A 27,811-nucleotide genomic window follows, 5' to 3' on the forward strand; every position below is an offset into this window, starting at 1 on the left:
AAGAAAACGAACCATGAACAATCACCTGTCAGACAGTGTTGTCCTCACCTCTGTTGGTCACACTGATTCAGATTCTTCAAATGATCCAAGTATGTCTCTGAATAGATCATTGCTGCATATTCTGGACAGAGCTATTGCTGAGATGGAAAGCAAATTCTCAGTAAAAAATATTGAATTGATAAAGGCAGTGAACTCACTCCTCCCACAGTCTCCATCTTTTCTAGATTCCAGTATGCTCAGCCCACTCCAGCTTCTTGCAGGTAGTGAAAAAGAAAAGCTAAAAAAAAAAAAAAAAGAAAAAGAAATGTGTGTTGCGGAGACAGTTTCCAACCAAATCAGATCTTTCAGCAATGTGCAAACACATGCACGGGTACAAGGAAGCATTTGTGTTGTGTCATGTTGTGTCACAGCTTTAATAATTGGAGTGTCCTCTGCATCATGTGAAAGGTCCTTCTCTACACTGGCAAGGATTCTAACTCCTTTCAGGCGTACAATGCTACATACAAGAAAAATAAATTTAGTAATTTTGGTCCATGAAAAAGCAATCACTAACAGCTTGGATTTGGATACATTTGTAGACCTTTTTGCAATGAAAAACAGAAGAGTTGTTCTTTAAGGTAAAAGCATAAAAGTGAAGTGTACTTCGATTAGCTAGCATTTGTTGTAGGCCCATATAGTTGTTAATATCATTAGTATATAATTCATGAACCTTTTAGAGTTTAATACCAAATTATAACCAATATAGAACATAGAACTGTGATAAACGTAAATAACCAGCAATGTATATATTTTTAAAAGAGGATGTAAATAAATGCACATTTAAATAAATTCATACATATCCAAAACGCATAAAGCAAAACGGAATCACAATCATGTACATGTTTTTTATTCTACACACACAGCTAAATAGTGACAAAATAGATCTACATAAATATAATTGTTAAAAAAAAAAAAAAAGATTCCGACCATTACTAGTTACATTCTCGTTCATGCCAACTGTAGTTTTTATTCTACACACAATGGAAGACCACAGTTAACTACCATAAAAAAAAAAAAAAAAAAACTATTTATAAATTCATAACCTCCACTTCAGGACACTTTTCACAGCTTTGAGTCGCTTAAGATTGTCTACACATTTAACCTTTCTGCACTCACACAAAATGCGAGACTGCAAATTGAGTAAAAGTAAACCATGAATATAGTACCCTAGAAAGTGCTGCCCTACCACAGTTTCTGATTGCACACCCAGTCCAGCGAGCCTAGTACCGGGCCTGATTCGTGCAGCGGTTTAACGGTACAGCCGAAGTCTGCATGACTAATATTTTGTGAGAGAGTCAGTTGTAATATCATTGCGTTCCTATTGGTCAGTGTTAGAGGAACTCCGTTTTGCCTTACAGTCAGCCTGCCCTAGAGGTTAGTCTCCCAGCATAAAGTTGCCATAGTGACTGATCGGTTTTAAATTTGCTTTATGAAACCAAATCATTTGACAATAAGTCAGACTAACTGAAATCAGCCTGGCTTGTTTTGTAAGCTTGCCTTATGAAACCGGTCTCGAGGCATTGGAAGGCAGTAGACAAAGTTAATTTATGATTGGCTGTCTGTACCAAAGAAAAGCGATCATTTTTTCCATTACATTGTTGAATCGAGTCCCACTGCATCGTAATAGGGGTGAATCACATCGGCAGCTGCTTTATGCATTGTAGGCCATGCATTGAGATGTGCATTGCATCAGCCTCTGATGCACATCCCTAGTCAATACTCTGCATAATGGCACCTAGGCTGACAGAAGAAATGGAAGTGGTTTTGTCTTTGTGCACAGTAGTATTCTTAGCTTTGTAAAGTTAGTTGAACCACTAGTGTCCTATCCCTGCCGTCTATGGAGGGTCAGAGCTCTCCGATTTCAAATCTTAATTTGTTCCAAAAATGAATGAATGTCTTAAGGGTTTGGAACATGAGGGCGAGGAACGACAATTTGAGCAAACCACCCCCTTAACAGCCACTGTGTGGACAAAAAGCACTTCAACCATGCAAGACCCTCAGATCACAGGTCAAATAGAGCAAAAGTTTGAGTTTTGCCCAGCTTCAAAGAGAAAAATAAAATCTTGGCAGATGTTCAACAAGAGGCAACAAAGACTGATTTTTAAGTTTTATTTCTTTCATGAATCCTAAAGCCAGACCTGAAACACAATCATGGACATGGGGGAAGGTATGTGGTCTCAAATGAATCACCTGAAAGAAAGAGGACAAGCTTAAATGGTGTTCAACAGAATTTGGCCAGAAACATGAAGTCACTGAATGCATACTTGGCTGGTAGTAGTCAAAAACCTTAAGGACCGCTGGCTTGAGATTCTGCACTGCAAGAACCTGTTTCAGTTGCATTCTGTAGGTCATGGGGACGCCTTTGGGAACCTGCAAGACAGAAGGGATGAAGAAAAGTACAGAAGCATACACAGCAGATGTGCGCATCTCACCTCTTTCAGATACACAAGCACACGATCATCTCCAGCATCAACCCGCTGCACTAATGGTGCAAGTGAATCTGGAGGAGACCCAAGCTGTGAAGAAAGACTATCGTTTACATCTGAAGCAGCGTCAAGTATTTTGGGACTTGACAAGTCAAACATATACGAACCAGTGACGTATCTGCTGTGAAACCTGACAGGAGTTTAATATCCACGATAACCATGTTAGTTGGTTTTGTACCGTTGTATCTGTATGAAGGGGAGGAAATTGCCGTCATGTCAAGCTCTTCTGAACTTACAATCTCCACACAAATGGCTTAATGCTGCTCTGGTGGCAGCCATTTCAACTGTATGCTTTGATACTAGGGGCTGTGGTGCATCAGAACAGCATGATTTTGTCTGCTTTTCATGTGACGTTGTCACAGAACTATGCAGGCACACAGCAGCCCAAGCAGTGTAACAATGCCGTAATAGGTCAAACAGGACAAAGTCAAAGCTGTTCTAACCTTACAGTGAAGTTCAATGTGAGATCAGCTCCAAGCACTTTGCAGTCTCTCACCACCTTCACTTCAACGCTAAGTGTTCTGGCAACTTTAATGGGTGTGGGGATGTTGTAGAAACACGCAACCTGGGAACACAAGTCAAACAGGAATTAGAATTAGGCACAATAGAAGCCAAAGAGAAGCAGGTGATGATACAGACCTGCGCAGACACACAGGTGGAGCCCTTTGCTTTAACATTATATTTGCCAGGAATGTTTTTCAGCGGCTTCTCCTGATACAGCAGCCGGTTGTCCCGAGTCACACTAAAGTTATATACTTCTGCAGCAGACGATGACTGTACAGTAACGGTGCTAGAGCCCTCCAAGCTGAACACTCCAGTGGCATACAGAGACAGAGCATGGAGAGCCACCACGGTGTCCTAAAAACAAGCACCAGATTAAAAACCAATCAGATATGGACGATTGCACTTCTGTTTGGTACTTTAAGGCACCTGGGTAGAAGAAAAGCCTCCATAGGGATTCTGCTGGGCCACGAGCCAGTTGACAATGCGGTTAGCGCGGGTCAGATTAGCCGTTGTGAGAGGCTGTACAGAGAGAACCGCTAGCAGCACATAAGAGCTGATCTCCACCGCCAGAGTATCACCAGATGTAGTTTGAGACCAATGGAGCTTAGTGCCTTAGGAAGAGAGAAAGTTGATGCCAAAAGAAACTGGTGAATAGCAAAACAAGCTGCTAAAACTCACCTTCAGAAATGGCAACACTGTCCAAGGCTTTTAAAAGCTGTGAACGAGTGCTGGTCTCTCCAGCCAGACTAAAGGTGTAGGCCAGCAGAGCTGTGGCATAAGTGTTTCCAAGGTTCCCAACGAAAGGCCTCAAGCAAGACAGAGCATTGGTGATGACTGGATCCTGAAGTCAAGAGTTAGACTACGTAACTGAAGTTCAACTACCAAGCGCTTTTATAACTGCTGGTAGGCAGGTTTTTACCTTGACAAGGACGCCTAGTTCAAGCAGTGATGCAGCAATGTAGCCGGTCATGGTCACGTTATCACCAACACCACCCTAAAAATGGAACTGCATAATTAAGAGCAGTCTCAGATCAGTTGTGGCACATTTAGAGAAAGATCACGCACCTTCATGTCACTGTGGTACAGAGTCCCCTGCTGCATAAAACAGCCATCTGAACCCTGCTTGCTGATCAGCCAATCCTTTGTGCTCTGGAGAACGTTCGGATCAATGAAGATGAAATGCCTTGCTAGGCCAAAAGACCTCATGACGAAGGCGGTCAACCTGGCCATGAAAGACATCTCATTACAAACCACATCAATGTACAAACACAAGAACAGCACAAAACGCACCATGTATTGGATTCACCGTAACTAAATGTGCTGTATGAACCGTCATGGTGTCTGTAGTTCAGCTGTCCTTGGTATCCTGTACAGGTCAAAATAAAACCACGGGAGCCATATTACAGCATAATACACTCCAATATGTAGGACTTGGGATTTAGTCCAAATACTCAATGGATCAGTTCAACCATACCACTCTGAAGGTAACCGGTGGCGGTCTGTCGGATGGCTGCGGTGAGTTGGCCCGTGACTTCCAGGTACTGCAGGATGTAAATATTGGGAGCAAGAACGATCATATTTTGTTCTCCACAGCCATATGGCATCCGTAATAAGTTATCAAGATTCTTTAGTGCACGGCCCATTATGTCCCCTATGAAGGGAAGAAATCAAGGTCAAACCAAAAAGCCATTTCAGAAACCAAAACTTGCAGAATGTCCCCTCAAAAACACTTTACCAAGGACTGAAACGGAGCATCTGGCTGATCCCTGGATCACATTTGGAAACGTTAGAGCTAGGTCCTCTGAAATGACACCTCCTGTGGACAGAACAGATCAGCACAGATTACTAGGCTAATGTTTGGCCGTACAGGGAGGATTAATTTAGTCACTGAGTGCAAACAAACCCTTTGGACACAGTAACCAATTCTGGGTGAAGATCCTTTCAACTCCTTCAGGCTATAAGACACAACAAAATGCACCAAATCCTTAAAGCAGCATGAGCTCCACGATCAAACTCCAGAAGGCTGGTTAACACTTACCAGAACAAGTAGACTTCGAGTGACTACATCAACGCGTCCTCTCTCAGGCACAGTCACGAGCGCAGTGCCACATCGAGCCTGGAATTGGTCAGCCTGAGCACTGACCGTCACATTAACAGGTCCTGCAGAGACAGACAGGAAGTGAGCAACACCTCAGTTTAGGGAGGGAAGGAAAAAGATAGTCCAAAACAGACCGAGAACAGAAGCTGAGAGAGTCCATTTGAAGGTCTTTCTCCCATTGGCACAGAGACACGATGAATACGGTTCATTAAGAGGTTGAAGAGTGAAGTTCGAGGAAGGAGTTGGAATCATTTTAACCTGCCAATGAAAACACATTAGTGCACATTTAGTAAAGACAAGGGTATTCTTTTCCCTCCCCTCTATGGATCCCTTTAGGGGTGGGATATTGACATGCTCCATTTTCTGGGATAGTTTGTGCCAGTAACTTGGCTGGTTTAGGCCTGTCAGGAACAGCTAGCTTCTGAGGTGTCTCATACTGTGTGGTAGTCAGTTTAAAAGGAGTGACAATTTGAGACACTTGCTGAAATCATTCTTGGACGCGAGATTGCTCAATTCTGATGACAACTCACGAAAGGTGGCCCTGTATTTTTACATTGATCATTCTAACAGCATTACAGTAGGCTACATCTTGCAGCGAAAGCTCACAAAGCCAGGTGACATACTCCAATTCTGTTAGACATGTGCAAGCTGATATTAAAGATCACACACCCCAAGATACATTACATTAAAAATGAAGCCACACCATGATGCACTTGGACAGATAGTTGAAGACGGTGGCCTTCAGCTCAAAAGACTCCCCACGGATGATTGAGTAAGGCAGGGAGAGCTCCAGGAAGAAGGGCTGGAAGACAGTCAGCTTAACAGGAGGAGCCAAACCGAAACCTTTGGGGGACAAGCAGAACGCCTCCGTCTCCCATGTGGTGATGGTGTCAGGAACCTTGAGAGGAACTCGTGTGGATCCAGTGTCTCTGAAGAAAGGACAACGGAAAGTATAAATGAAGGGGGCAGGAGAGGTAAACAAATCGGGGCCCAAGTGGCTTTAGATCTGGGCCCGTATTCACAAAACATATCTTACCACTAAGAGTTCTCCTAAATAGTTAAGAAAAAAACCCACAACAACTGGATGCAAGAACAGTCCTTACTTGCCCAACTGGTTAATGAAAACGAGGATAAGAGGAAAATTTGGAGTTGGGGTAACCTCCAAAACCAAGAGGTGATACCTTTTTAAAGGCTGAAATGTTTCTAAGAGACTTACATTCTGAGGCAGATTGCCGGCAACAGCCATTTTAGGATAGTTTGTGGCTTGGTCTTAGGAGTCCTTGTCATTACTCCTAACATGTCACAGATTTAGGAGCTAGTTTTAACGCTGAAACACTTTGTCCTAAATTTAGGACTCCTACATTTTTCCTTTGACACCCATTATTTAAGATTTTCTCCTAAATAGGAGAGTTGAGCTATATTTAACCTTAAGATGTTTTGTGAAAACAGGCCCTGGAGAATCAAACTCTGGCAGAATTTTGGATTCAACCCTAATTAAAGGCACCTGATCCAGCTAAACCAGTTCAAGCACTACATGAAACAAGATGCGCTTTACTAACCCCACTTGAGCAAGCTGCCAGATCCAGGTTTCCGGAAAGTAAGTCCTGACGGTCACGTCAAAAGAGGAGCTGCTCTCGCCTCCAGCGCTCGCTGCCATTGGTGCAGCAGCCATTGAAAAGGCTACAGGACCACGAAAATACATCACTGGAAGAGAAAAGCTATTAATACCAGGACTGCGACAACCAACTGAGGTTTGCCCATTCATTAGATAAGGGAGGTCTGTGCACCAGGCTCTCATTTTAATAAGTCTCATCTTGGAGTTAAGTGTACTACAGCACTATCAGAATAAGATATTGAATAGTGGTCTTGTTAAAGAGGGGGAACAAGTTTCTCAGTTACGTGTTCCTGCAGAATACATCAAGCAAGGCTTCACGTCACCAGAAAAAGGTGTTCATTTTGCATTGAAAGCTCAAGTTCAAGTCATTTTAACACCAAATAGTACATCTTGCTTTTGAATGCACCATGTCTGGAACAAGAACACCATTTAGGCCCTTGCTGTAAATCCTATACAGACCATTATCCAGCAAAAATTAAAAGTATTGTCTTGTTGTAAAGTATTGTCTTGTTGTAAAGTTTGTCAGAGCAAGAACCTAACAGCCATACCGTCATGGAAGTTGCGATAGTAATTCAGGCCTCTGTACTTCAGGCAGTGAGGTTCTCGGACAAGCAGATTTGTTGCGACCTTCATCCCCACACTCTGTCAAAGCAAAGGATGCATTTAAAAAAAAAAAAAAAAAAGACCCATTCAGCCACTAAATTACAAACCGTTTCCTACCTTGAAAGCTTCGTAAGCTTGGTCAGTCGGAACAGCTCGACGGGGTCGAACATTCAGGCACTCCGGTTCATCCTCAACACCAAATGGATAATCTGATAGTGAACGCACCGGGAGCAAGTTGAACACCTAAAAAGAGGGGGAGTTCAATGTTGAGAAAAACCCCGTTAAGCAAATTTAAGACGGGGGTTTTCAGACAAGTCCTGGAGCACCCAAAGCACTGTACAGTTTGTCCCCCTGATTTACCACCCAATTCAACTCTTTAGTGGAGACCAGATTGGCTGTCCAATAAGGGAGAGATACAAAATCTGCAGTGCTGGTGGTGCTCCAGGGCTGGTTTGAAAACCCCAGGTTTAAGAGAAAGCCACAGGTGGGGGATCTTGGTTGGTTTGCTTCATGGCACATTGGTGAACCTACTCAAATAGGCAAATGTAATATTGCTGACAAAAATGTTTGCCCCCCTAATAGGAGTGTCAGCAATAGCTGTTAATCCAGATAAGGTCAAACCGGGAAATCTGATCAGTGGCACATGGTTACCGCTTCTGCACTCAGACGTCTCCCTGGCTCCATGATCAGGATGCTCTGATCAACAACACTGAGGCCACACAGGGATCCTGCTTGAGCAGAGACCGTCAAAATGTTTCCCTCGTCAGGAACAGCTGTAGCAGGAGAAAACTGCAGAGACACCTGGAACAAGAAGCAGCTCACACGCTGTAAGACGCATCACGAGTACTCGCATGAAGTAAAGGTGCAAGAGGTCCAGATACCTTGTTTTGGAAACACGTTTCAGTGTCAAAGGATGCACTTGTAGCAACAATATTCTCACTGGGCAGAACGCAGAAGGCCAGAATCTGGACTGCTGGAGCCATATTGACAGCAACAGACAGATCAAATGACACCGTACCACTTGTAAGCGTATTCAACGCCCTCGCTGTGACCTTCTGAAATCCATGCAGAACAATCACTCCTCTGGATAAGACCTGACAGAAGACAGGAAGCCGGACTGGTGCATAAAGAGTGCCTACAAGGGGACTATAGTGCAGTCATCAACCTCAGAAGGTCACAAAACCGGAGTCCACTCACCATATAGATGATGTCAGCACTGTAGTCACCAGTCTCTCCGACAAACGAATATTTGACCGAAACTGGATACTTGGTGCCACATTTCAGTGGCTGCTCAAGTTTCACTATTGTCAGTTCACTAAATGTTGGGTTGTCAGGAGTACCAGTTTGGAAAAGTGACACCGTCCTCGTATCTGTGTTGAAGTATGGGGATTTAGAACCATACACAACTGCTGCAGTTGCACTTGCCTGAGGAACCGGTTAATAGAATTGGTTTCTTGCAAGAAAAGTCTTCATTTAAAAACAGGATAAAGGCAAATCGTACCACCAAATTCAGATCTGCTTTAGGGAAGTCAGCAGTGTTGAGGGAGAAAGCAGCCAGTCCATTTTGGTTTGTAGTCAGATTCAACAGCAGTTTGTTGGGCCATTGGCTACCATCCAGGAGATAGGCTGCCTTGCTCGCAATTGGAGTCCCATTGAAATAGGACACCAAGATCTGTTGGGAAAGGAGGAGTTTAGAAAAGGTAACCAGTGAGGAGGATTTTCTGTTAAGAAAAACCTTAACTTGCCTTTCCATTAATCACGGATCCATAGTCAAAGTAACCTGGCAGCTCCAAAAATGTGGCCTTGCCGACTTCAAACGTAATGGACACGGTTGTGGATTTGCACATCACTATGTCTGGGAGAAAAGAGAAATGCCACAAACATGAATGCACCAAATAAAGACGTCACTGGCTCAAATCCACGAACAACTTGCCTGTTCCATCCTCAGTGACATTCACATTAACAAGAAATGAATCTTGCAGGTTATCTTCAAATTTGGTGTTGAAAAACGCAGATGTACTGAACGTAAGGGAAGCACAACCAGTGTCGTTCATCTGGTAGCAGAACAAAGATAGATTTAGAAGTAGACAATGCAGAAAAAAAAAAATCTTGCTCTGTACAGCAGGTCACATACCTTAGTGGTTTTAATTAGACACACACGAGACACGCCAGGTACCACAGAGTATGGAAATGGTTCACGGCACACTTCCACCAAGGCTTGACCAGGTACAGGTTGCCCATACGTGTATCTTAGAAGAGTCAAGAGGAGATCAAACACCAACCAAAACACGAATCAAGAATATAAGAGCTTACTCTTACTTGCCACAAGCCTCAACTTTCAGTCCCACATCTCCCACACTATGCATCTGTGGTACAGTTTCAGTGACTGAAAACTTGGGTAAAACTAAACCAGAAACAAATGCTTTAAGTCAGGACCAGAGAGGTGTCAAATCTACCCATTGCACGTCACATGTGGTGACTTACCATACTTTTTCACCTCAAAGACCTGCGAGAACATTCGGTCACCAATGAAAGCCCTCAATGTGTACATCCCGACCTGAGCCTCTGGATTTAACTGGTGAGAAAGCTGCAATATCCATGCCACTGATGAGACATTGGTCCACTGACCAATGCGGTTACTATGATTGTCCTGTTGAGAGGGGAAAAGTTTGGAATAAGAAACTGCAAGCCAAGAGTGAAAGTAAACAAAGAACATGTAGAAGTAAACCAGTGTTGATCTATCCAAAGACTTGATCCAGAACAAGCTCACCTCCACCACCACTAGACTGTACTGTAAAGACAAGCAGTAACTTTAGGCATTTGAGTACTAAAGCACTGAAAGATTAGAAGCAGATCAGGCCTTACCAATTGATCAAGAGGAACAAATTTAACATCCATGGTCACAACTCTGAATTTCACTGCAGAAGGGAAACGGATAACATCCATAGTGAATTTCAGCAAGGAGAGATATTAAAATCTTTGATACCATAGAATTTTCATAATCCTCGTCTCCAATGTCAATATAACAGCAAACTAATACAAGCCTAAAAATAGACGAAAAAAAAAGTCCTCACAGAAACAGCGCACGCATAGCACTGTTGTTTGCGTTTCAACAGCTTAAAATAGGTTGTTTTAAAACTGCAGTGCTTTCTGTCTCCCCTTCACACCCCGTGGTGGCGTGTAAAGGTCAGTCATCCAAATGATTAAAAAGTACTACCGTAAACATGTTCTATTTCCTCCAGCCGATATATATCGTCATATCGCACAGCCCTACTTCTAATGTTTATCCAAGGGTCATTTGTAGCTCACCAGTTTGTCCTGGGTTGTAGATGGGTTTGTCAGTTTGGATGAAGGTCAAAGGCAGGTAGGATCTAAACATCACTTTCCTCTCTTCAGTCATTTTGAAGAACCTCCCTTGAAGTAGCACCCTCAATTTCTGCACTAATTCTCCATCTACTCGAGGAGCCTGTAAAGAAACATTGTTAATTCTTGAGATGGGGGGGGAATGAGTGCTGCATGTGCCACACAGTGACAGACCTGAAAACTAAAACAGCGGTGAAACTCTGTCGAAGAGCTCTGCTGCCCAAGCTGGGTCGTCCTGTTTTTCTCATCAACCAGAGACATGGTCATTGTGAGACTCTCATTGGGTCTTAAAAGACTCGCACAAAGTTTGGCTTCAGAGCCAGACTCAATCAGCGCAGGAAATGTCACCAAGAAGGATCTGTGGAAATATCAAACTGCATTTATTATCAGCAGTAATAAATCAGATCAACAAACATTCCATAATAGAAGAGATTAAAGACACAAACCACAAGGAAACAGGTCAAAACAAAAACAGCTTTTTCCACTTGCTCAATCCAAAACCCATTTACTTACGGTCCTGATCTCTGTCCATCAACAACAAAGAAGAAAAGGGCTAAAATGAGCCCTTTCCAAACACAAATCTCCTTCATAGCCATAAAGAGCAATCATCCAAGACTAGCACCAAATCAGACAGTTCTCTTCAGAAACCCAACAGAACTCTACCAAGCTCTGTTACTCTCAATCAACAGCACAGATGACAGCGATATTTAAACGCTCTTAATTGGAATTCATTAAGCTCGTTAATTTCAATAATTAACCTTCAACCTGGAATTAATTTGGTCGGTTTATTACAAGTTTAGCTTTAAAACATAACACATACTGCTATTGTTACATGCTTTATTTTCAAGCAATGGGAATGTATTGAGGGCTGAATTATTAAGTTCAAGATAAAAACAATGATTTTACATCTTTTATCTTGAACATGTTCCGCCTTCAATACAGTTGCATTGCTTGAAAATGAAGCATGTTTCCGATAATTAGTATCGCTGCTATTAGTGCAGATGATTGCGAGAAGCTCAAATAAAGCACTGAATGATGGATCAAAAATAACTTAGGGTTTCTGAAAGAGACGCCTGATTCGTGTTTAGTTTCATCGAGGGAGATTTGTGTTTGAAAAGGGCTCGTTTAAATCCTGCTGTCTGTTTTCTGCTGATGATTTGCCAACTAAAGTGAGAATGGATTGAGAAGCAGCTTTGCGAAACATTTTTTAAGAGAGAAACGAACCTTTGTGCAAGTACAACAAAACCCTGCTGAAAAACAAACAAACAATAGAACCCTTCCCAAAACACAATAGAAAATGTAATGGTTTTAATGGGAATTGTATTGGTTTTAATGGAAACTGTAATGGTATCTACTGGTATGTGATGGATTCTACTGGATGGATGTTAAATCCTATCGAAAAAATGCCCAAAACACACCACAAAAAGGAATTTTGTAATGGTTTTACTGGAAAAAGCAAATGGTTCATAATGGTATTTTAATGGAAACCATTTGAATTTCCTGTGACAGTTTCTATTGGGCTTTTTGTTTTTTTAGCAAGCCAAACATGCATGAAAACGCCTTTTACAACCAATTGCAAATGTTTTATTGAAAGTATGTGCAATTTACAAATCATCAAATACCAATAATATATATGAAGAGTCCGTAAAAAGTGTTCTTTGGTTGTTTTATACTTTAAAACAAGAGATGCAAAGGAGCAAACGTACTAACATGCCTCTCGCGGGTCAGGCTTCACAGCAGATATGTCCCTGGTTTGTATGTGTTTTAAGATGACTTGTAAAATCTCAAGATGCTTGACGCTTTTTCAGATGTTAAGTGTTTATCTAAAAGATGGTATTTTCCTCTCACCCAATGCCCATGTCCCACAAGTGGAGCGGGTTGTGACATTGAGAAGATCTGAACATGAGCTGCTTTACAGTCATCATATGGATAATATATGGATCACAGATTTGATCAATATCAAAAATATGTTCTATTGTAACCCCCGATATTAGTCGATCCCAAACACTGTATGAATGTAGTCATGCAGTTCTCCTGGTTGAAGATCATAATAAATACAGATCATTTCACAGATACAACTCAAAAAAGAACATACAGTACAGTTCAGTGATATCTAAAGTTTAACTACTTCAATCAAGTGCATAATAAAAAGATGATATAAAACATGAACATAAAACTGTAGAAACCCCAATCTCCAGCATCAGTTTGTTAAAATATGTTTTTTAATTTTCTTTTTATTCAAATTTCTAATTATGGAGTATATGAGATGTAACCACTATATGACAGGTATGGTCATTAATCATCTGTCCCATAACCAATCCTAAACAACAGTAAGTGTGAAACGCATTAGGATGCGTCTCTACTGGAGTCGCTCCTGCTCCAGCCACACCATGGTGCTCTGCTGGCTCAGGATTGTGCTGCGTATGACGGCCAGAAGCTCATCCGTGCTGCTCCACGCGTTTGGCTCCACCGTGCTGAACATCACAGGAAGAGTCTCCAGCTGTAGCTCCTCCATCTGACAGGCTTCCATCAGGTCCTCCTCTCGGTGGCCCGATAACAGCTTCCTGAAACACACACACAGGTTTCATCGGGGATTAATGTTTGCGTGATATCAAGAGCTCAAGGTCGGGCTGATGTTGTGAGTACAATGTCAAGAGACAGAAAGATACGGATCTGCACCTGAACTTGCGTCCCTTCTTGTTTTTGGGTTTGATGTAGATGATGATGGGATAGATGCTCTGCTTCAGGAGATTCTCCACATGATTCAAGCCCAGCTGAAGCAGACAGTGCTTGTCCTGAGACACAGAGACACAAACGCAAAGTTTTGACACAGCTGTGACTCTCAGTGTGTTAGTGTGTATGTGTGTGTTAATGTTTACCTGGTTAATAACCTCTTGGATACTCTGTAGTTTGATTCCCAGTGGTTGATCTGTGGAGTCTATGAGGAACACACTCTTATCCCTTGGGGTGATGTGACCCTGAAAGGAAAATAAATTATGTACATAATGTACAAAGTAAGTACATTCATGTTCACATAATACATTCAAAATACAGTACCAATTGGCATTTTAGAGCATCATAGTTGCAATTTTGGGAACGTGCCATGATGGCTTACAGGAACCTATTTTGTGATGATATACTCAAATTTGAAAAATAACTTCAGGACTTGGGACTTTAAGACCACTGTGGACATCTATATTTTCTGATGAAGTACAAATATACTTTTTATGAAATAAAGATATTTATGGACAATATTTCAGTTACACTACACTTGAACAATAACATTTATCTTAATTCTTAACACTTGGACTTGGGAAATGATAATTATACTCCGGATAATTCTACTTTAAAAATCTTCTAATCAATAATCAAAAATTCTGATTAAAAATTATCCTTTCCATTATGAGGCAATATTTGACTCCTCAAAGTGATTTACATATATAAGCTTTTTAACATTTCTAATTAAAACAACAGAAGAAAAACAAGAAGAAATAGATTAAGAATGTTACCAATCAAATGAAATCAAGTGCCTTTTCAGACGATTAATGAGGCTCAGAGGTTTTGAATTTAGATTTTTTTTTTTTTTTGAATATAGAAATATTAAATGATTTAAATAACAGAAAAAGATACTTTAAAAAAATCAAATAAAACTGCCAGTAGGTGGTGGCAAGTCACTGATTTGATCACTGAATCACTCATTCAATTGATTCTTTTGAACAGCTGATTCATTCAGGAACGAAGTACGTGAATGTCATCTTTTACCATTAGATGGCAGTAAAGTAGCCTTTATGGCTTCGATTAATTAACCCATGGGTTCGCACAGATTTGAAAGTGAAATTTAAAGCACTTCATCAAAGTGTAAACCCAGTGGTTTTCAAGAATAGGGAAACGGTTTATTAATGAATGTCTTTATGAATGGGTAATTGAATCATTGACTCACTAGAATCGTTTAAAAACGCAGTTCATTCATAAACGAAACAGAAACACCGCTGTGTTTGAATGGAGATGCGCAGCGGCTCAGCTGTTACTTTGTCGGAAACTATTTTCGTTGAGGAAATAGAGCAAAATAAGGCCAAAGTTTTGAAGCTCCCTCAGCGCAAACAGAAATATGCTGATCGGGTCAGTTGCACAGGTGCTCCTAAATATTTTTTCATAGTCGACTCGCACGTAGTGGTTTTCAGTGGTAAATGCGACTGAAATAGTCACACTGTAGAGCCCTGATTTGCAGCGTTACAGTAGGTTAAATCATGGAAATTTGATCGCGTGAATCGTGTCATCGCGACATAGCACTTACTTACTGTGTGTGTTTGAAAAAAAAAACGTAATCGTCCTCTGCTTTTTTCTGGGGTGTATTTTACGGGAGATTTGAAGCTCATGGCAGATGCGCCCAAGAGATGACTCGACTTGTGATTGGCTGAATGTTAGTTCACTCAAATCTAAGTTATAAATCAGAGAACGTTGGTGGAAATATTGGCGGTGGGTCAAAAAAATTGCAGGGGACAGAATCACCTGTTTCTAATAGTGCGGGGGACTTAGGAAAATTACAAGAAAAGGAAGCAATCCCCATGATTTATGCAAGGGTTTGATTTTTAAAATGTTTGCACTGTAACTGTCTATCTAGGGCTGTTTGATACTGAATGTGAAGTTTAACATGACTCTTTACATATACAGGCACAACTAATGCCTAAATGGGGTTTTTGCAAACCCAGATTTAAAGTGAATCCAAATTCAAGAACTACTAAATGGACTTATTGTACCGATTTCACACTGCACGATTTTCAAAGTCATCAGATCACCGTTGTGTGTGATTTGTCACTCGTGTGAACGAGCACCGGTTTGCGTCCGGTTTTGGGCATTTGTCACTGATTTTTGCATAATCTGTCTGTGAGTGAAAATTGGGGCTGAAATTGTGCAGTGTGAACTGTGTGCATTAGGGCTACAATGGATTATTTTGATCTTTCAGTTGTTAAATGCAACATTAACTATCTATCCTGGCCAAATAAAACCTTGTATGTGTGCTTTAGGAAAACACCTATCTACTCTGCATGTGGTGCATTTGTCTGACAACGTTTACATGGACATCAGTAATCAAATTATTTACCTTATTCTGAATAAGGCAATATTATGATTAAGGTGTTTACATGAGTTGCTTTTAGAATAATCCTTTCATGTTCCCGTTTTACATGTTATAGTACACAGATCGATTAATGGCACACGTCATTACGTCACCACACGACGCCATCCAACTTCCCCTCCAGAATTTCAGGCATAAACATACAGTTCATCTTTATGGTGCCATATACAGTTTTGAGTGTTTCATTTTAAATTTTACGAAAGCGCCAAGTGCAGTTAATTATTTGTCATGCTATATGTGCAAACCGATAACTGCATTGTTGAAACCATGCTCTTGTTTGCCGTCAAACGGTTGACCGCTGCCGTGTGTGTATCCTGTCGCAAAATGCGTGAAAAGTCCTACACGACGGTAATAGTTTAATTAAGGGGTGTACATGTCTGTACTGCGCTTCAATAATGCAACTAAAATTGGAATACTCCACATGTCTTAATTCGATTTGTTTACTTCGATTATGACTTTAGCCGGATTAAGGTAATCAAAAATCCGTTTATATGGTAGACTCTTAATCTTAGAATTGTCTTAATCGTATTAAAATCGGAGTATTGATGCTCATGTAAATGTAGTCGCTGTTCCCTATCTGCAATTGACTGGGCTGCTATTATCCCACAAGTCTATCCCTTTTAAGTGTGATCAGGGATTCTTTCTGATAGCTGAAGCAAAAACCTTAATCATAAAATGATTGAAAATGGATAAAGCTCAATTGGCTGTTGCAGTCTTAGTATTAATAGCTTAGCTCTTCATTTTATGCAAGTTGGCATCCTGCTGCAATAACAGAAAGTGGAGACACGAGCAGTTCCTCTTTTGTCACGACCATCAGGACTTACTTTCCAGAAACATGGATCTGGCAACTCACTCAAGTGGGGTTAGTGAAGTATCTTGCGGTAAATCAGTATTTGACACTTGATGCCACTTACTAAATTTGCCTCTCCTGTCCCCTCTTATTTCTCTCTTCGGCTGTCCTTCAGAGACTCTGGATCCACACGAGTTCCTCTCAAGGTTCCTGACACCATCACCACATGGGAGACGGAGGCGTTCTGCCTGTCCTCCAAAGGTTTCGGTTTGGCTCCTCCTGTTCAGCTGACTGTCTTCCAGCCCTTCTTCCTGGAGCTCTCCCTGCCTTACTCCATCATCCGTGGGGAGTCTTTTGAGCTGAAGGCCACAGTCTTCAACTATCTACCCAAGTACATCATGGTCTGTCATGTTTATTTTATTTTTTTATTTATATAATAGATCCATATTGGTCCTGTGTCTTTGCTCCATGTTACTGGTGTTCATTGGCAGGTTAAAGCAACTCCAGCTACACGCTCGGCCTTCACTCTTAGACCATTTAATGAGCCGTATTCATCCTGTCTCCGTGCCAATGGGAGAAAGACCTTCAAGTGGGATCTCTCAGCCTTTGTTCTCGGTCAGTTTTGGCCCATAATGTTTCTAAAATTTGAAGCATATACGAGTATTTAAGGGGTTGTTCATTACCTGTCTGTCACTGCAGGACCTGTCAATGTGACAGTCAGTGCTTCAGCTGAACGATCCCAGACATGTGGCACTGAGGTCGTGATTGTGCCGGAGAGAGGACGCACTGACGTAGTTACTCGAAGTCTACTTGTTCTAGTAAGTGTTAACCATCTGCCTTAACCAGTTAGATACTTGAGCTCATGCTGCTTTGCTGATGTGATTTATTGCTTTTTAGCCTGAAGGAGTTGAGAGAACAAACGCCCAGAGTTGGTTGCTGTGTCCAAAGGGTTTTTTTGCACTCAATGATTCCCAAACATTAGCCTAGTGCTCAAAGCTGATCCGTTCTGTTTGGTCCGCAAGAAGTGTTCTTTCTGAAGACGTGAGACTGACATTTCTAACAAATGTGATCCAGGGATCAGCCAGATGCTCAGTTTCAGTCCTTGGTACAGCATTTCATTGAGTAGAAACTGACACGTGATATTTTGCAGGATAATTTTTATTTTTTCCTTTTCCTGATGAGTTTTACACTTTACCTTTACCACAGGGGACATAATGGGCCGTGCACTGAAGAATCTGAATAGGTTAATACAGATGCCATATGGCTGTGGAGAGCAGAATATGATTGTTCTTGCTCCCAATATTTACATCCTGCAGTACCTGGAAGTCACGGGCCAACTCACCGCAGCCATCCGACAGACCGCCACAGGTTACCTTCAAAGCGGTATGGATGAGCAGATGCATTTTGTGTATTAGGGAGACTAAATCCTAAGGACGTTCAGTCCTGCACTTCCTATATAATCTATCTGACTCTGATAAGCTACCGTGCATGCGTTATTTGACCTGAACAGGTTACCAAGGACAACTGAACTACAGGCACAGTGACGGTTCATACAGCACATTTGGTTATGATGAATCAAACACATGGTGAATTTCACACTGTTCTTCAAGTATCCTTTTTGTCACCAAAAGGAAATGTTTTGTTTGTAAATTCAGTTTGTCATGAAACTTCCATGGCCAGGTTGACTGCCTTTGTCCTGAGGTCTTTTGGTCTAGCGACACGATTTGTATTCATCGATCCGAATGTCCTTCAGAGTGCGAAGGACTGGCTGATAAGCCAGAAAGGTTCAAATGGCTGTTTCATGCAACGGGGGACTTTGTACCACAATGACATGAAGGTATGCATGTTATCAAATGGAATGTAGCCCATAGACTCTGTCAGTGTTTTTAATCCATATGCTGTTGTGCTTTAGGGTGGAGTTGATGATAACGTTACCATGACCGCCTACATCACTGCATCACTGCTTGAACTCGGTGTCCCTGTCACGGTAAAAACATCTCTAGTAGTTGTATGAGCTCCATGTAGATGATCCTTCTGTTCTGGCAGTTGTCTGATATTTGCTTTGATTCTTTTTCAGGATCCAGTCATTACCAATGCTCTATCATGCTTGAGGCCTGTCGTTGGGAACCTGGGAAACACTTACGCCACTGCTCTTCTCACCTACACCTTCAGTTTGGCAGGAGAGACCAGAACTCGATCACAGCTTTTAACCATCTTGAAAAACCTTGCCATTTCTGAAGGTGATATTCACCAGCATGTTTTTGTTTGTTTGAGGATCTTTGGCATGAACTTTCTCTCTCCTGTCTCTTCCTAAGGCACTAAGCTCCATTGGTCTCAGGCTACATCTGGTGATACTCTGGCGGTGGAGATCAGCTCTTATGTGTTGCTAGCGGTTCTCTCTGTACAGCCTCTCTCAACGGCTAATCTGACCCACGCTAACCGCATTGTCAACTGGCTCGTGGCCCAGCAGAATCCCTATGGAGGCTTTTCCTCCACCCAGGTGACCACCAAACACGAGTGCATTAAGCTCCTGTCAGGTTTCATGGCAGATACGTCACCGGTTCGTATACATTAAGAATTGCAAAGTCCCAAGATGTTTAAGGCTCCATGTAATTGTGTAGTTAAAAATGACTTTTTCATCTTAGCTTGGATCTCCACCTAATTCATTTGCCCCGCTAGTGGAGCGGATTGATGCCAGAGATGACCATGTCTTGGTGTATCTGAAAGAGGTGAGACTGTGGACACATTCACAAACTGCCATCTTCTCATGTGCTGTGTGTATTGCTGTTCATCCTTTTGTTTTGCAGGTTCCCAAAATAGTCCCCATGAGTTACAATCTGCAGCTGAAACAGATTCTTGCAGTGAAAAATCTCAAGCCAGCAGTTATCAGTGTTTATGACTACTATCAGCCAAGTATGTTTTCTTTATTCTGGGGTGTAATTTCCAAAAGCAACTATGGTCGTAAGTTCTGTCGTTACAAATAGTGCAACTGAGCTTGCGCCCATAGTTGGCTAATGATGCTTTTGGGAAACGAACCCCTGGTCATGCTTTGCTCTGGCTGAATTCCCTGTTGAACATGATCCAACTCATTTTGTTCTTTTAGGTGATTCATTTGAGACCACCTACACATCTACCTGTCCATGATTTACTGGTTCGAGTATGACTTCATGTTTCAAATAAAGCTGCTTTTATGCATTGTAGTGTTGTGGTGTGTGTGTTGTTTTTATATATAATATAATATAATATAATATAATATGGGTGCTTTCACATTTTGGAGGAATTGAAAGTGGGACTCTGGACTGTAACTATATGCTCTTGTGACTTTTTGACGTATACGCTACAGTTTAGTTATTTGTTTTGGACCAGTAACTATGTATTTCTTTCCTAAAAGGTTAATTAACATTTTCCATCAAAATAGACTAATCTGTACAATTCATAAACTTGCTTTTAAGCATTTAAAACAGAGATGCACTTTGCTTGTAGGTGACTGCTCAATTAATCAACTGGCAAATAAAAAAAAAACAACAACAAAAAACGCACAGTAAAGTGCAGTGCAAGTACACAGCAAAAATTAAAGTGTTGAAATTTCAGTGTTAAACATTTCTGAGTTGATTTCAACACCCAAAGAGTAATTTTAACTAGGGGTCGACCGATTATCGGCCTGGCCGATTATCGGCGCCGATATTAAGCATTTATATGATTATCGGTATCGGTCATTTTCAAAACCGATGTGCCGATAAAATTATTTAATTTTGAAACGCGGTATTTGGCTCTTATGCAGCCTGTCAGAACTCACCACTCTGTGGCCTAGAGCAGTCTCCGCGCACCGCGCATCTGATTTGTTGGGAGTCACGATTCAGACCAATCAATGTGGAAGGCACTCTCACACTGATAGCCCTTGCTACAGTTTCAAGTTGCTCAAGTTGCAATAAATCACAATCCACTACACTGAAGTTGCAAAACACCTCAATATTATCTATTTATGGTTTCCGCGATGGGAAAACGCAGACGGAATCGCGGAAGCCAGTCATATAAAGGGAATTTACTGCGCACGGTGTTCGTCAAAGTTTGGATGAATTAATCAAAAGTAGGTCAGTTATATCGACTCGCGCTATGGACAGTATCTGTAAATACTAAGCTGCAAAAAGACTTATTTAAATATGAATTCTGCATGTTTTGCGTGTCTCTGTATATGTGAATGGCACAGACGCGCGGTTTTGATTATACACACACACACACACACACACACACTGAAGTGTGCGACGCTCGCGGTGTTTTCAGCATCTGCCTTCTCACTAAATGAGGACATAAATACATGAACAACATCCCCAGAACTGCTCTGAGAGTCACTTCATGAGCATTTGACCGTTTCATTTGAGTAAAACGATCGTCATATCACATACATAGGCTATACAGAAACTTAAGAGGTCCTCATGGCAACCCGTCAAAATAAAAGTTCGGTTTATCTACTGCTACTACAACAACAACAACTTTTGTTTAAAAGAATAATCACACAATACGCTATTTCTTCCATGTTTTAATTGTAATGGTAAACCCATTTGTTTGCCAAAAAATTTAGTTTAACTCATTTGATAACTGAAATTAATGTTTTATGGCTTCATTTGCACTGCACTGTAAATGAAAACTAATCGAAATTACTGTCACATAGGCCAAGATTAAGATACTGTCACACAGGCCAAGATTAGGATGACATAAATTGTGACATTTCAATAGGCTATTGAACCAAGTGTGCCTATAACAGGCTATTAGTGTTATAGTTTAATTAAAATAGTTACAGTCTTCTTCACAACTTCTACAATGGAGCTATGAAGACAATTAAATTATTTACACTTATTATATTATAATTATGAGAGGTTATGCTATTACACATACATTTCTAACATGTAAATTATTGAAGCCAAATACTTACTTTTCCCAAGCTGTTTAGCTGTAGTACAGTATTCATAGGCTTAATCATGAAGCATGCAGTGGCCCCACTTTTAACTCTCTCTTTATATTACCCTTATTGTAGATGGATGCATGGAGGAAGACAAGAGTAAGAAGTGCAATCAACACCAGGGAAGGCAGTTTTTGTCAGAGCCCTTGTTATTCTTAATTTTGACATTAATTTTCATTTTTACATCAGACATAATATATCGGTTAAAAATATCGGTTATCGGTCCACTTGGTCTGTAATAATCGGTATCGGCATCGGCCCTGAAAAACACATATCGGTCGACCCCTAATTTTAACACATTCTGAGTAAAATGGTGTCCGGTGTTACACACCTATTTGTTACTGTTCACAGAAGTTTGAGTTTTATTAAATTTGAAAGTATTGTCAAGCACTCAAAATAAATAAAAAATTGCCATTTCATATTTCTGATCCTTGTGCTGGTCATCATAATATTTGTTATATTTTAATATTTTCTGATTCTTTAGAATTTTCAGACTCCTTGTCTTCCATATCTGAGACGTCTGACTCAAGCAACAGCTCAAGTGCATGGACTAATCCCTAGCAAGAGACAAATAACTGAGGAGACATCTGCACTGCCTCTTAAACAGGTTAGAACAAAGCTTTTTATGAGTCTCCGAGTTTGTTCACCCATAAATTAAAATTCTGTCATTAATTACTCACTTATGTCATTCCACAACTGTAAAACTGTAAAAAAGTGCTTTTGTTTGCGCAAAAAAAACTAATTTTACCATCATTTAACACTTCATTTACAAACTATTGATCTCCAAAAGTATTCTTGCAACAGCTCACATGGCAACACAACACACATGTCAAGGTGTTCTTGTGAATATGGGTTGGAGAGTTATATTTTGCACAAACAAAGCACTCACGTCGCTTCATAAAAATTTAGATGGAACCACTGTAGTCACATGATTTATTTTAATGACATATTCACTACCTTTTCTGGGTCTTTAAAGTGGTAGTTGTGTGGACTGTTAGTGGAGTGTCAGAGAACTGTCAAATTTCATAAAAAAATATCTTCATTTGTGTTCTGAAGATTAACAAAAGTCTTATGGGTTTGGAACAAAGTAAGGGTGAGTAAACATGACAGAATTTACTTTCTGGGGCAACACTTTTTCTCCCCCCTCCGAATCTGTAGAAATTTGTGAATCACCATGCTCATGTTTTTATTTATTTTTTATTAGATGGTTAAAGATGTGTTAAAGTTCAAGTCTGGTGGTGAAGCAGTACTACAGGAGTATCAAGAAACAGAAACCCTTACAGATGCCACAAGAAGACAAATGATTAACATACTGGTGGCTCACATGATTGATACACATGGGTATTTTATTTTTATTATTATTTTTTAACATGCATGCCTTCCGTCTTAAAGGGACAGCATTCCTAATTATCCGTGTCATAAATGTTAACCAACAAAAGATGTCAAATAAATGTATACTTAAGTAAAGCTGAAAAGAAAATGAAAATGAAAAGTTGCGATTTTCTAGGCCGATTTGGCTAGGAACTATACTCTCATTCCGGCGTAATAATCAAGGAACTTTGCTGCCGTACCATGGCGCAGTGATATTACGCAGCGCCTGAAAGTAGTCCCCAGCTAGGTACCTAGTTATAATATAGCTGGGGACTACTTTCAGGCGCTACGTAATATCACTGCGCCATGGTACGGCAGCAAAGTTCCTTGATTATTACGCCGAATGAGAGTATAGTTCAGCCATCGCCTAGAAAATCGCAACTTTTCATTTTCTGCCGATCTTAGTACACGATATAACTACAGAAGAGTCAAGTTTTAAATAGGACAAATATCGAAACTCTTTGGTCATTTTTGAACGCGATGCTACTGGTCTAATCGGATTCAATGATCTATGCTAAGCTATGCTAAAAGTGCTATCGCCAGACCCGGAGATCGGCTGAATGGATTCCAAAACGGTAAAACTCAACTTATTAACTCTGGGGGAGTTGGAGAATGAGCCTATTTCCAAAAAAAATGGAGTGTTCCTTTAAATGCAATTATTACATTAATTAAACTATTTTCTGATGTTTGAAACAGAAAGAATTGAGGAGACAAATTAGTGGAAGAGAGAGGAGGCAGAAATATAGACAGAAAATTAACAGGGATCCACCAGAAGGGAGGAGATCCTAAGAGAACAATGCAGAAAGTAAATAGAATCAAAATCATGCCTTAAAAAGAGTAGCTATATAGTTTTTTTCAAAAAATAATTCGCATCTTAATGAATATAGATTCAATCATATATCAATAATATTTAGCTGTATCATAAATATCAATCATATTTAGCTGTGCAGCAGGGGGGCTAGAAGAGTTTTAGTAACATACTGATTGACTAAGAGACTGAATTATGTTGATGAAATTTTGTTTTGTTTAAAAAGACGTTGATATCGTTTTGTACCTTTATTTCTGAGTGTGTGACATAAAAAACCCCACAGATTTGTTTTTATCTCAAAATACCTTAAAAAACAGTTGAGTATTGCAATATGGGAGATAGAAGTATCTTAAAATGGTATAAGTTTAAGCAGTTTTGAACAGATGACAGCAAAGTTTGTGTTGAAATTGTCCAACAATTTTTTTTTTTATGCATATTAAATGACACTACATGAAAATAAGTGTCTAACAATTGTCACACCATAGGACAACTTTATGGTACATTTCAGTAAAAATGTTTAAAAAAACATGGAGAGTCTGACAACCCCCCCCCCCCCTTTTCTGAGAAGATCAATAGTATCAGAAAGGAGATTAGCATATCTAGTTTTGCAGAGGTCACACAGATTTGACCGCAATTTCAAAAAGAAGTGACTATGTCTGTTTTTGAAGCAATTGATAGCAAAATTTTGGAAGAAATAGTACAGCACCTTACATCGTCAACATGCTATCTTGACACACTTCCCACATCTTTTTTCAAAAGTGTGCTTAACTGTTTAGAAGCAGATCTCTTAGAAGTGGTGAACACTTCACTTCTTTCTGGGACTTTTCCAAACTCCCTGAAAACTGCAGTTGTTAAGCCCCTTCTGAAAAAGCTTGATAACACAATGTTGAACAACTATAGACCAATATCAAATCTTCCTTTCATAGGTAAGATTATTGAAAAGGTTGTTTTTAATCAGCTGAACAACTACTTAAACTCAAATGGATACCTGGACAATTTTCAATCTGGTTTCTGAGTGCATCACAGCACAGAGACAGAGCTTATTAAGATAATAAATTATATTTGCTTCAATTCTGATTCTGGCAAAATATCAGTGCTGGTACTACTAGATCTTAGTGCTTAGTGCTCAATTCTTGCACCACTCTTGTTTAGCCTGTATATGCTCCCACTAAGTCAAATAATGAGAAAGAACCAAATTGCCTATCATAGCTATGCTGATGATACCCAGATTTACCTAGCCTTATCTCCAAATAACTACAGCCCCATTGACTCCCTCTGCCAAATGCATTGATGAAATAAACTGTTGGATGTGCCAGAACTTTCTTCAGTTAAACAAGGAGAAAACTGAAGTCATTGCATTTGGAAACAAAAAGTTCTCAAGGTGAATGCATACCATGACTCTAGGGGTCAATCAACTAAAAACCAAGTCAAAAATCTTGGGGTGATTCTGGAGACAGACCTTAGTTTTAGTAGTCATGTCAAAGCAGTAAGTAAATCAGCATACTATCATCTCAAAAACATTGCAAGAATTAGATGTTTTGTTTCCAGTCAAGACTTGGAGAAACTTGTTCATGCCTTTATCACCAGCAGGGTGGATTATTGTAACGGTCTCCTCACCGGCCTTCCAAAGAAGACCATTAGACAGCTGCAGCTCATCCAGAACTCTGCTGCCAGGATTCTGACTAGAACCAGAAAATTTGAGCATATTACACCAGTCCTCAGGTCCTTACACTGGCTTCAAGTTACATTTAGGATTGATTTTAAAGTACTTTTACTCGTTTATAAATCTCTCAATGGCCTAGGATCTAAATACATTGGAGATATGCTCACTGAATATAAACCTAACAGACCACTCAGATCATTAGGATCGAGTCAGTTAGAAATACCAAGGGTTCACACAAAACAAGGGGAGTCCGCTTTTAGCTATTATGCCGCCCGCAGTTGTAACCAGCTTCCAGAAGAGATCAGATGTGCTAAAACATTAGCCACATTTAAATCCAGACTCAAAACTAATTTGTTGAATGAGCACTGTGCTACGTCCGAACTGATTGCACTATGTATAATCATTTTCTATTCTTAAATGTTTTAAATTCTTTTTAAATATTTTTTTAAATCATTTTGTTTTTATTGTTGTGATTTAATGACTATTTCACTTCCTTTTATGTAAAGCACTTTGAATTACCACTGTGTATGAAATGCGCTATTTAAATAAACTTGCCTTTCCTAAAAAAAAAAAAAAAAAAAAAAAAAAAAAAAAAAAAAAAAAAAAAAAAAAAAAAAAAAAAAAAAAAAAAAAAAAAAAAAAAAAAAAAAAAAAAAAAAAAAAAAAAAAAAAAAAAAAAAAAAAAAAAAAAAAAAAAAAAAAAAAAAAAAAAAAAAAAAAAAGAATTGACGAAGTTAGGGACCCTTTATGTTTTCTCAAAGACCAGACTTCACACTACATAAATATGCATTTCTTCTTCAAAATGGTCGTTTACAAAAAAGTTTTTTTTTTTTTTTTTTTTTTTTTATGCATATTAAATGACACTACATGAAAATAAGTGTCTAACAATTGTCACACCATAGGACAACTTTATGGTACATTTCAGTAAAATGTTTAAAAATGCAAGTTATTCCTGTGATTTCAAAACTGAATTTTTAGCATCATTTCTCCAGTCACATGATCCTTCAGAAATCATTCTAATATTCTGATTTGCTGCTCAGAAAACATTTATTATTATGTTGAAAACAGTGGAGTAGAATCTGATTCTCTGCCAGTAGGAGGCGCTGTGAGAGCGGTAGAACCAGGGTAGAACTAGCGGTTTCCCCGGTAACGGCTGTAATCTAAGCAGCTCCGCTCGTGAACTCTACCTTATCAGATAAAATGAAAATGCCATCAAAACAATTCTGAAGACAGTATGTTCCCTTCAGAGATACATTCACATAAATCACCCGCTTTTTGAAACGTGCAGTGCTCATGTTAATTCAACAAAGTCAAACGCCACAAATAAATCAGTGTATGGGAAACACTGGTAATGTATATCGAAATATCGGAAATGTGTTTAAAAATCATATCACCGTTATTGAAAAAAATTATATTGCGATACATATTGATATTGAATTATTGTCCAGCCCTAGGCGAGCACGTTTTTTTCGAATAGACATCATGGCTTGCAAACAAGCGAGGCATGACAGTTGCTCAGTGTTTGGATGCACAAATGAACACCGAAGTATTTTTTTAGTTCCCACATCTGAGCCTATGGCTAGCATTAGCTACATGATAATAACTGTAACAGCATACATAAACAAACCAACTAAAGTACCGTATCCACACACAATATTTTAAACTAACCATTCGGAGACGTCCTGCTGTAGCCGCTGAGTTGCAACTTCTTCATCCGATTCTGGGTCAAACTGAAAAGCTTGAATGACTGTGTGTCTACGAGCCATTGCAACAGTGTTAATTTCGTCGAACCTTTTTTCTGTGACTAAGACTAGACGTTGACGAGCTAAAATTAATGTCTGATGATAAAAACTCTGACGAAATTTATGCCGCGTCTTCATTAACAAGACGAGACGGGACTAAAATGTTATTTGAGGACTACCGGACATTCAAAATACATCCTATATGCTAAATGAAGTGTCTTGTCTTTCAAAATGTGCGTCTCTGTCATTGGATTACAATCAGATATCTAGTCTCAGTATGGCAGCCGCAGCGGACGGATAGGCTATCAAAACGCAAACTAACGATCTGAAACAATAGCCTCAGCACCCGAAGGGTTAGGGATAGGGTGACCAGACATCCCGTTTTTCCAGGGAGTCACAATTCGTTGTCGATTAATTTAAAGTTAGTGACGGCGGGTAGGCGCTGATAGAAGCGCTCTCTCTCGCGCAAGCTCCACTTCTTCAGTTCTCATACAGCGCGCGATCAGTTCTCAGTACTCAGCGCTCAAATACACACACAGCAGTCCCGTGTCTATCGTGTAGAGTCAGAGTATCTCACATAAATACAGTCAGTTATGGCTTAAGTGAGCGTAAACAGGTGGATGAAAACTGAATGTGTG

At 40.0% G+C, this 27,811-nt stretch overlaps 3 protein-coding genes across 4 annotated transcripts; 1 reads left to right on the plus strand and 2 right to left on the minus strand.

The window, feature by feature from the left end:
* Positions 1-2,131: 2,131 nt before the first annotated feature.
* Positions 2,132-11,394, minus strand: LOC131536350 (alpha-2-macroglobulin-like). The gene is made up of 34 exons (XM_058769228.1): positions 11,222-11,394; positions 10,883-11,066; positions 10,655-10,811; positions 10,211-10,263; positions 10,116-10,136; positions 9,830-9,995; positions 9,665-9,749; positions 9,480-9,594; positions 9,279-9,399; positions 9,091-9,200; positions 8,847-9,017; positions 8,543-8,770; positions 8,227-8,439; positions 7,997-8,146; positions 7,463-7,588; positions 7,291-7,384; positions 6,687-6,831; positions 5,831-6,056; positions 5,262-5,385; positions 5,068-5,189; positions 4,933-4,984; positions 4,765-4,845; positions 4,504-4,680; positions 4,320-4,395; positions 4,095-4,251; positions 3,949-4,023; positions 3,708-3,870; positions 3,456-3,640; positions 3,165-3,383; positions 2,969-3,090; positions 2,633-2,711; positions 2,472-2,555; positions 2,304-2,409; positions 2,132-2,229 (listed from the first exon to the last, which is right to left on the minus strand). Exons 1-34 carry the CDS (start codon positions 11,302-11,304, stop codon positions 2,189-2,191), a joined length of 4,311 nt encoding a protein of 1,436 aa, XP_058625211.1. The 5' UTR covers positions 11,305-11,394; the 3' UTR covers positions 2,132-2,188.
* Positions 11,395-12,261: 867 nt separating this feature from the next.
* On the minus strand, positions 12,262-15,137 carry LOC131536379 (caspase recruitment domain-containing protein 11-like). 2 transcript variants are annotated; one of them, XM_058769266.1, is made up of 4 exons: positions 15,007-15,137; positions 13,588-13,686; positions 13,388-13,503; positions 12,262-13,272 (listed from the first exon to the last, which is right to left on the minus strand). In XM_058769266.1, the coding sequence occupies exons 1-4, from the start codon at positions 15,082-15,084 to the stop codon at positions 13,068-13,070; spliced, it is 498 nt and encodes a 165-aa protein (XP_058625249.1). In that variant the 5' UTR covers positions 15,085-15,137; the 3' UTR covers positions 12,262-13,067. The 2 variants fall into 2 exon arrangements, with proteins under 2 accessions (XP_058625249.1, XP_058625250.1); XM_058769267.1 differs by lacking the exon at positions 15,007-15,137 and adding an exon at positions 13,766-13,828 and having other exon boundaries at positions 12,263-13,272.
* On the plus strand, positions 14,802-19,818 carry LOC131536359 (pregnancy zone protein-like). The gene is given in 15 exon segments (XM_058769238.1): positions 14,802-14,827; positions 16,594-16,704; positions 16,808-17,033; positions 17,124-17,247; positions 17,332-17,450; positions 17,530-17,737; positions 17,839-18,015; positions 18,143-18,218; positions 18,313-18,469; positions 18,545-18,619; positions 18,710-18,872; positions 18,948-19,192; positions 19,278-19,361; positions 19,440-19,545; positions 19,736-19,818. Coding segments are annotated over 15 exon segments (1,923 nt in total). The 5' UTR covers positions 14,802-14,816; the 3' UTR covers positions 19,777-19,818.
* Positions 19,819-27,811: the final 7,993 nt, after the last annotated feature.

This window comes from Onychostoma macrolepis, chromosome 03 (genome assembly GCF_012432095.1).
Source record: "Onychostoma macrolepis isolate SWU-2019 chromosome 03, ASM1243209v1, whole genome shotgun sequence".
Taxonomy (NCBI): domain Eukaryota; kingdom Metazoa; phylum Chordata; class Actinopteri; order Cypriniformes; family Cyprinidae; genus Onychostoma; species Onychostoma macrolepis.

Bases quoted from the DNA above. Each gene is read 5' to 3' on its own strand.
- LOC131536350 (XM_058769228.1), bottom strand. From the start codon at position 11,304: ATGGCTATGAAGGAGATTTGTGTTTGGAAAGGGCTCATTTTAGCCCTT. The intron at 3,641-3,707 runs GTGAGTTTTAGC...TCTCTTCCTAAG, and splicing joins CAGTGTTGCCATTTCTGAAG to GCACTAAGCTCCATTGGTCT. The intron at 2,556-2,632 runs GTTCGTATATGT...CTTTCTTCACAG, and splicing joins TCACAGCAGATACGTCACTG to CTTGGGTCTCCTCCAGATTC.
- LOC131536379 (XM_058769266.1), bottom strand. From the start codon at position 15,084: ATGAGCTTCAAATCTCCCGTAAAATACACCCCAGAAAAAAGCAGAGGA. The intron at 13,687-15,006 runs GTAAGTAAGTGC...TTTTCCTTTCAG, and splicing joins TTTTTTTTCAAACACACACA to GGTCACATCACCCCAAGGGA. The intron at 13,504-13,587 runs GTAAACATTAAC...TCTGTGTCTCAG, and splicing joins TCCAAGAGGTTATTAACCAG to GACAAGCACTGTCTGCTTCA.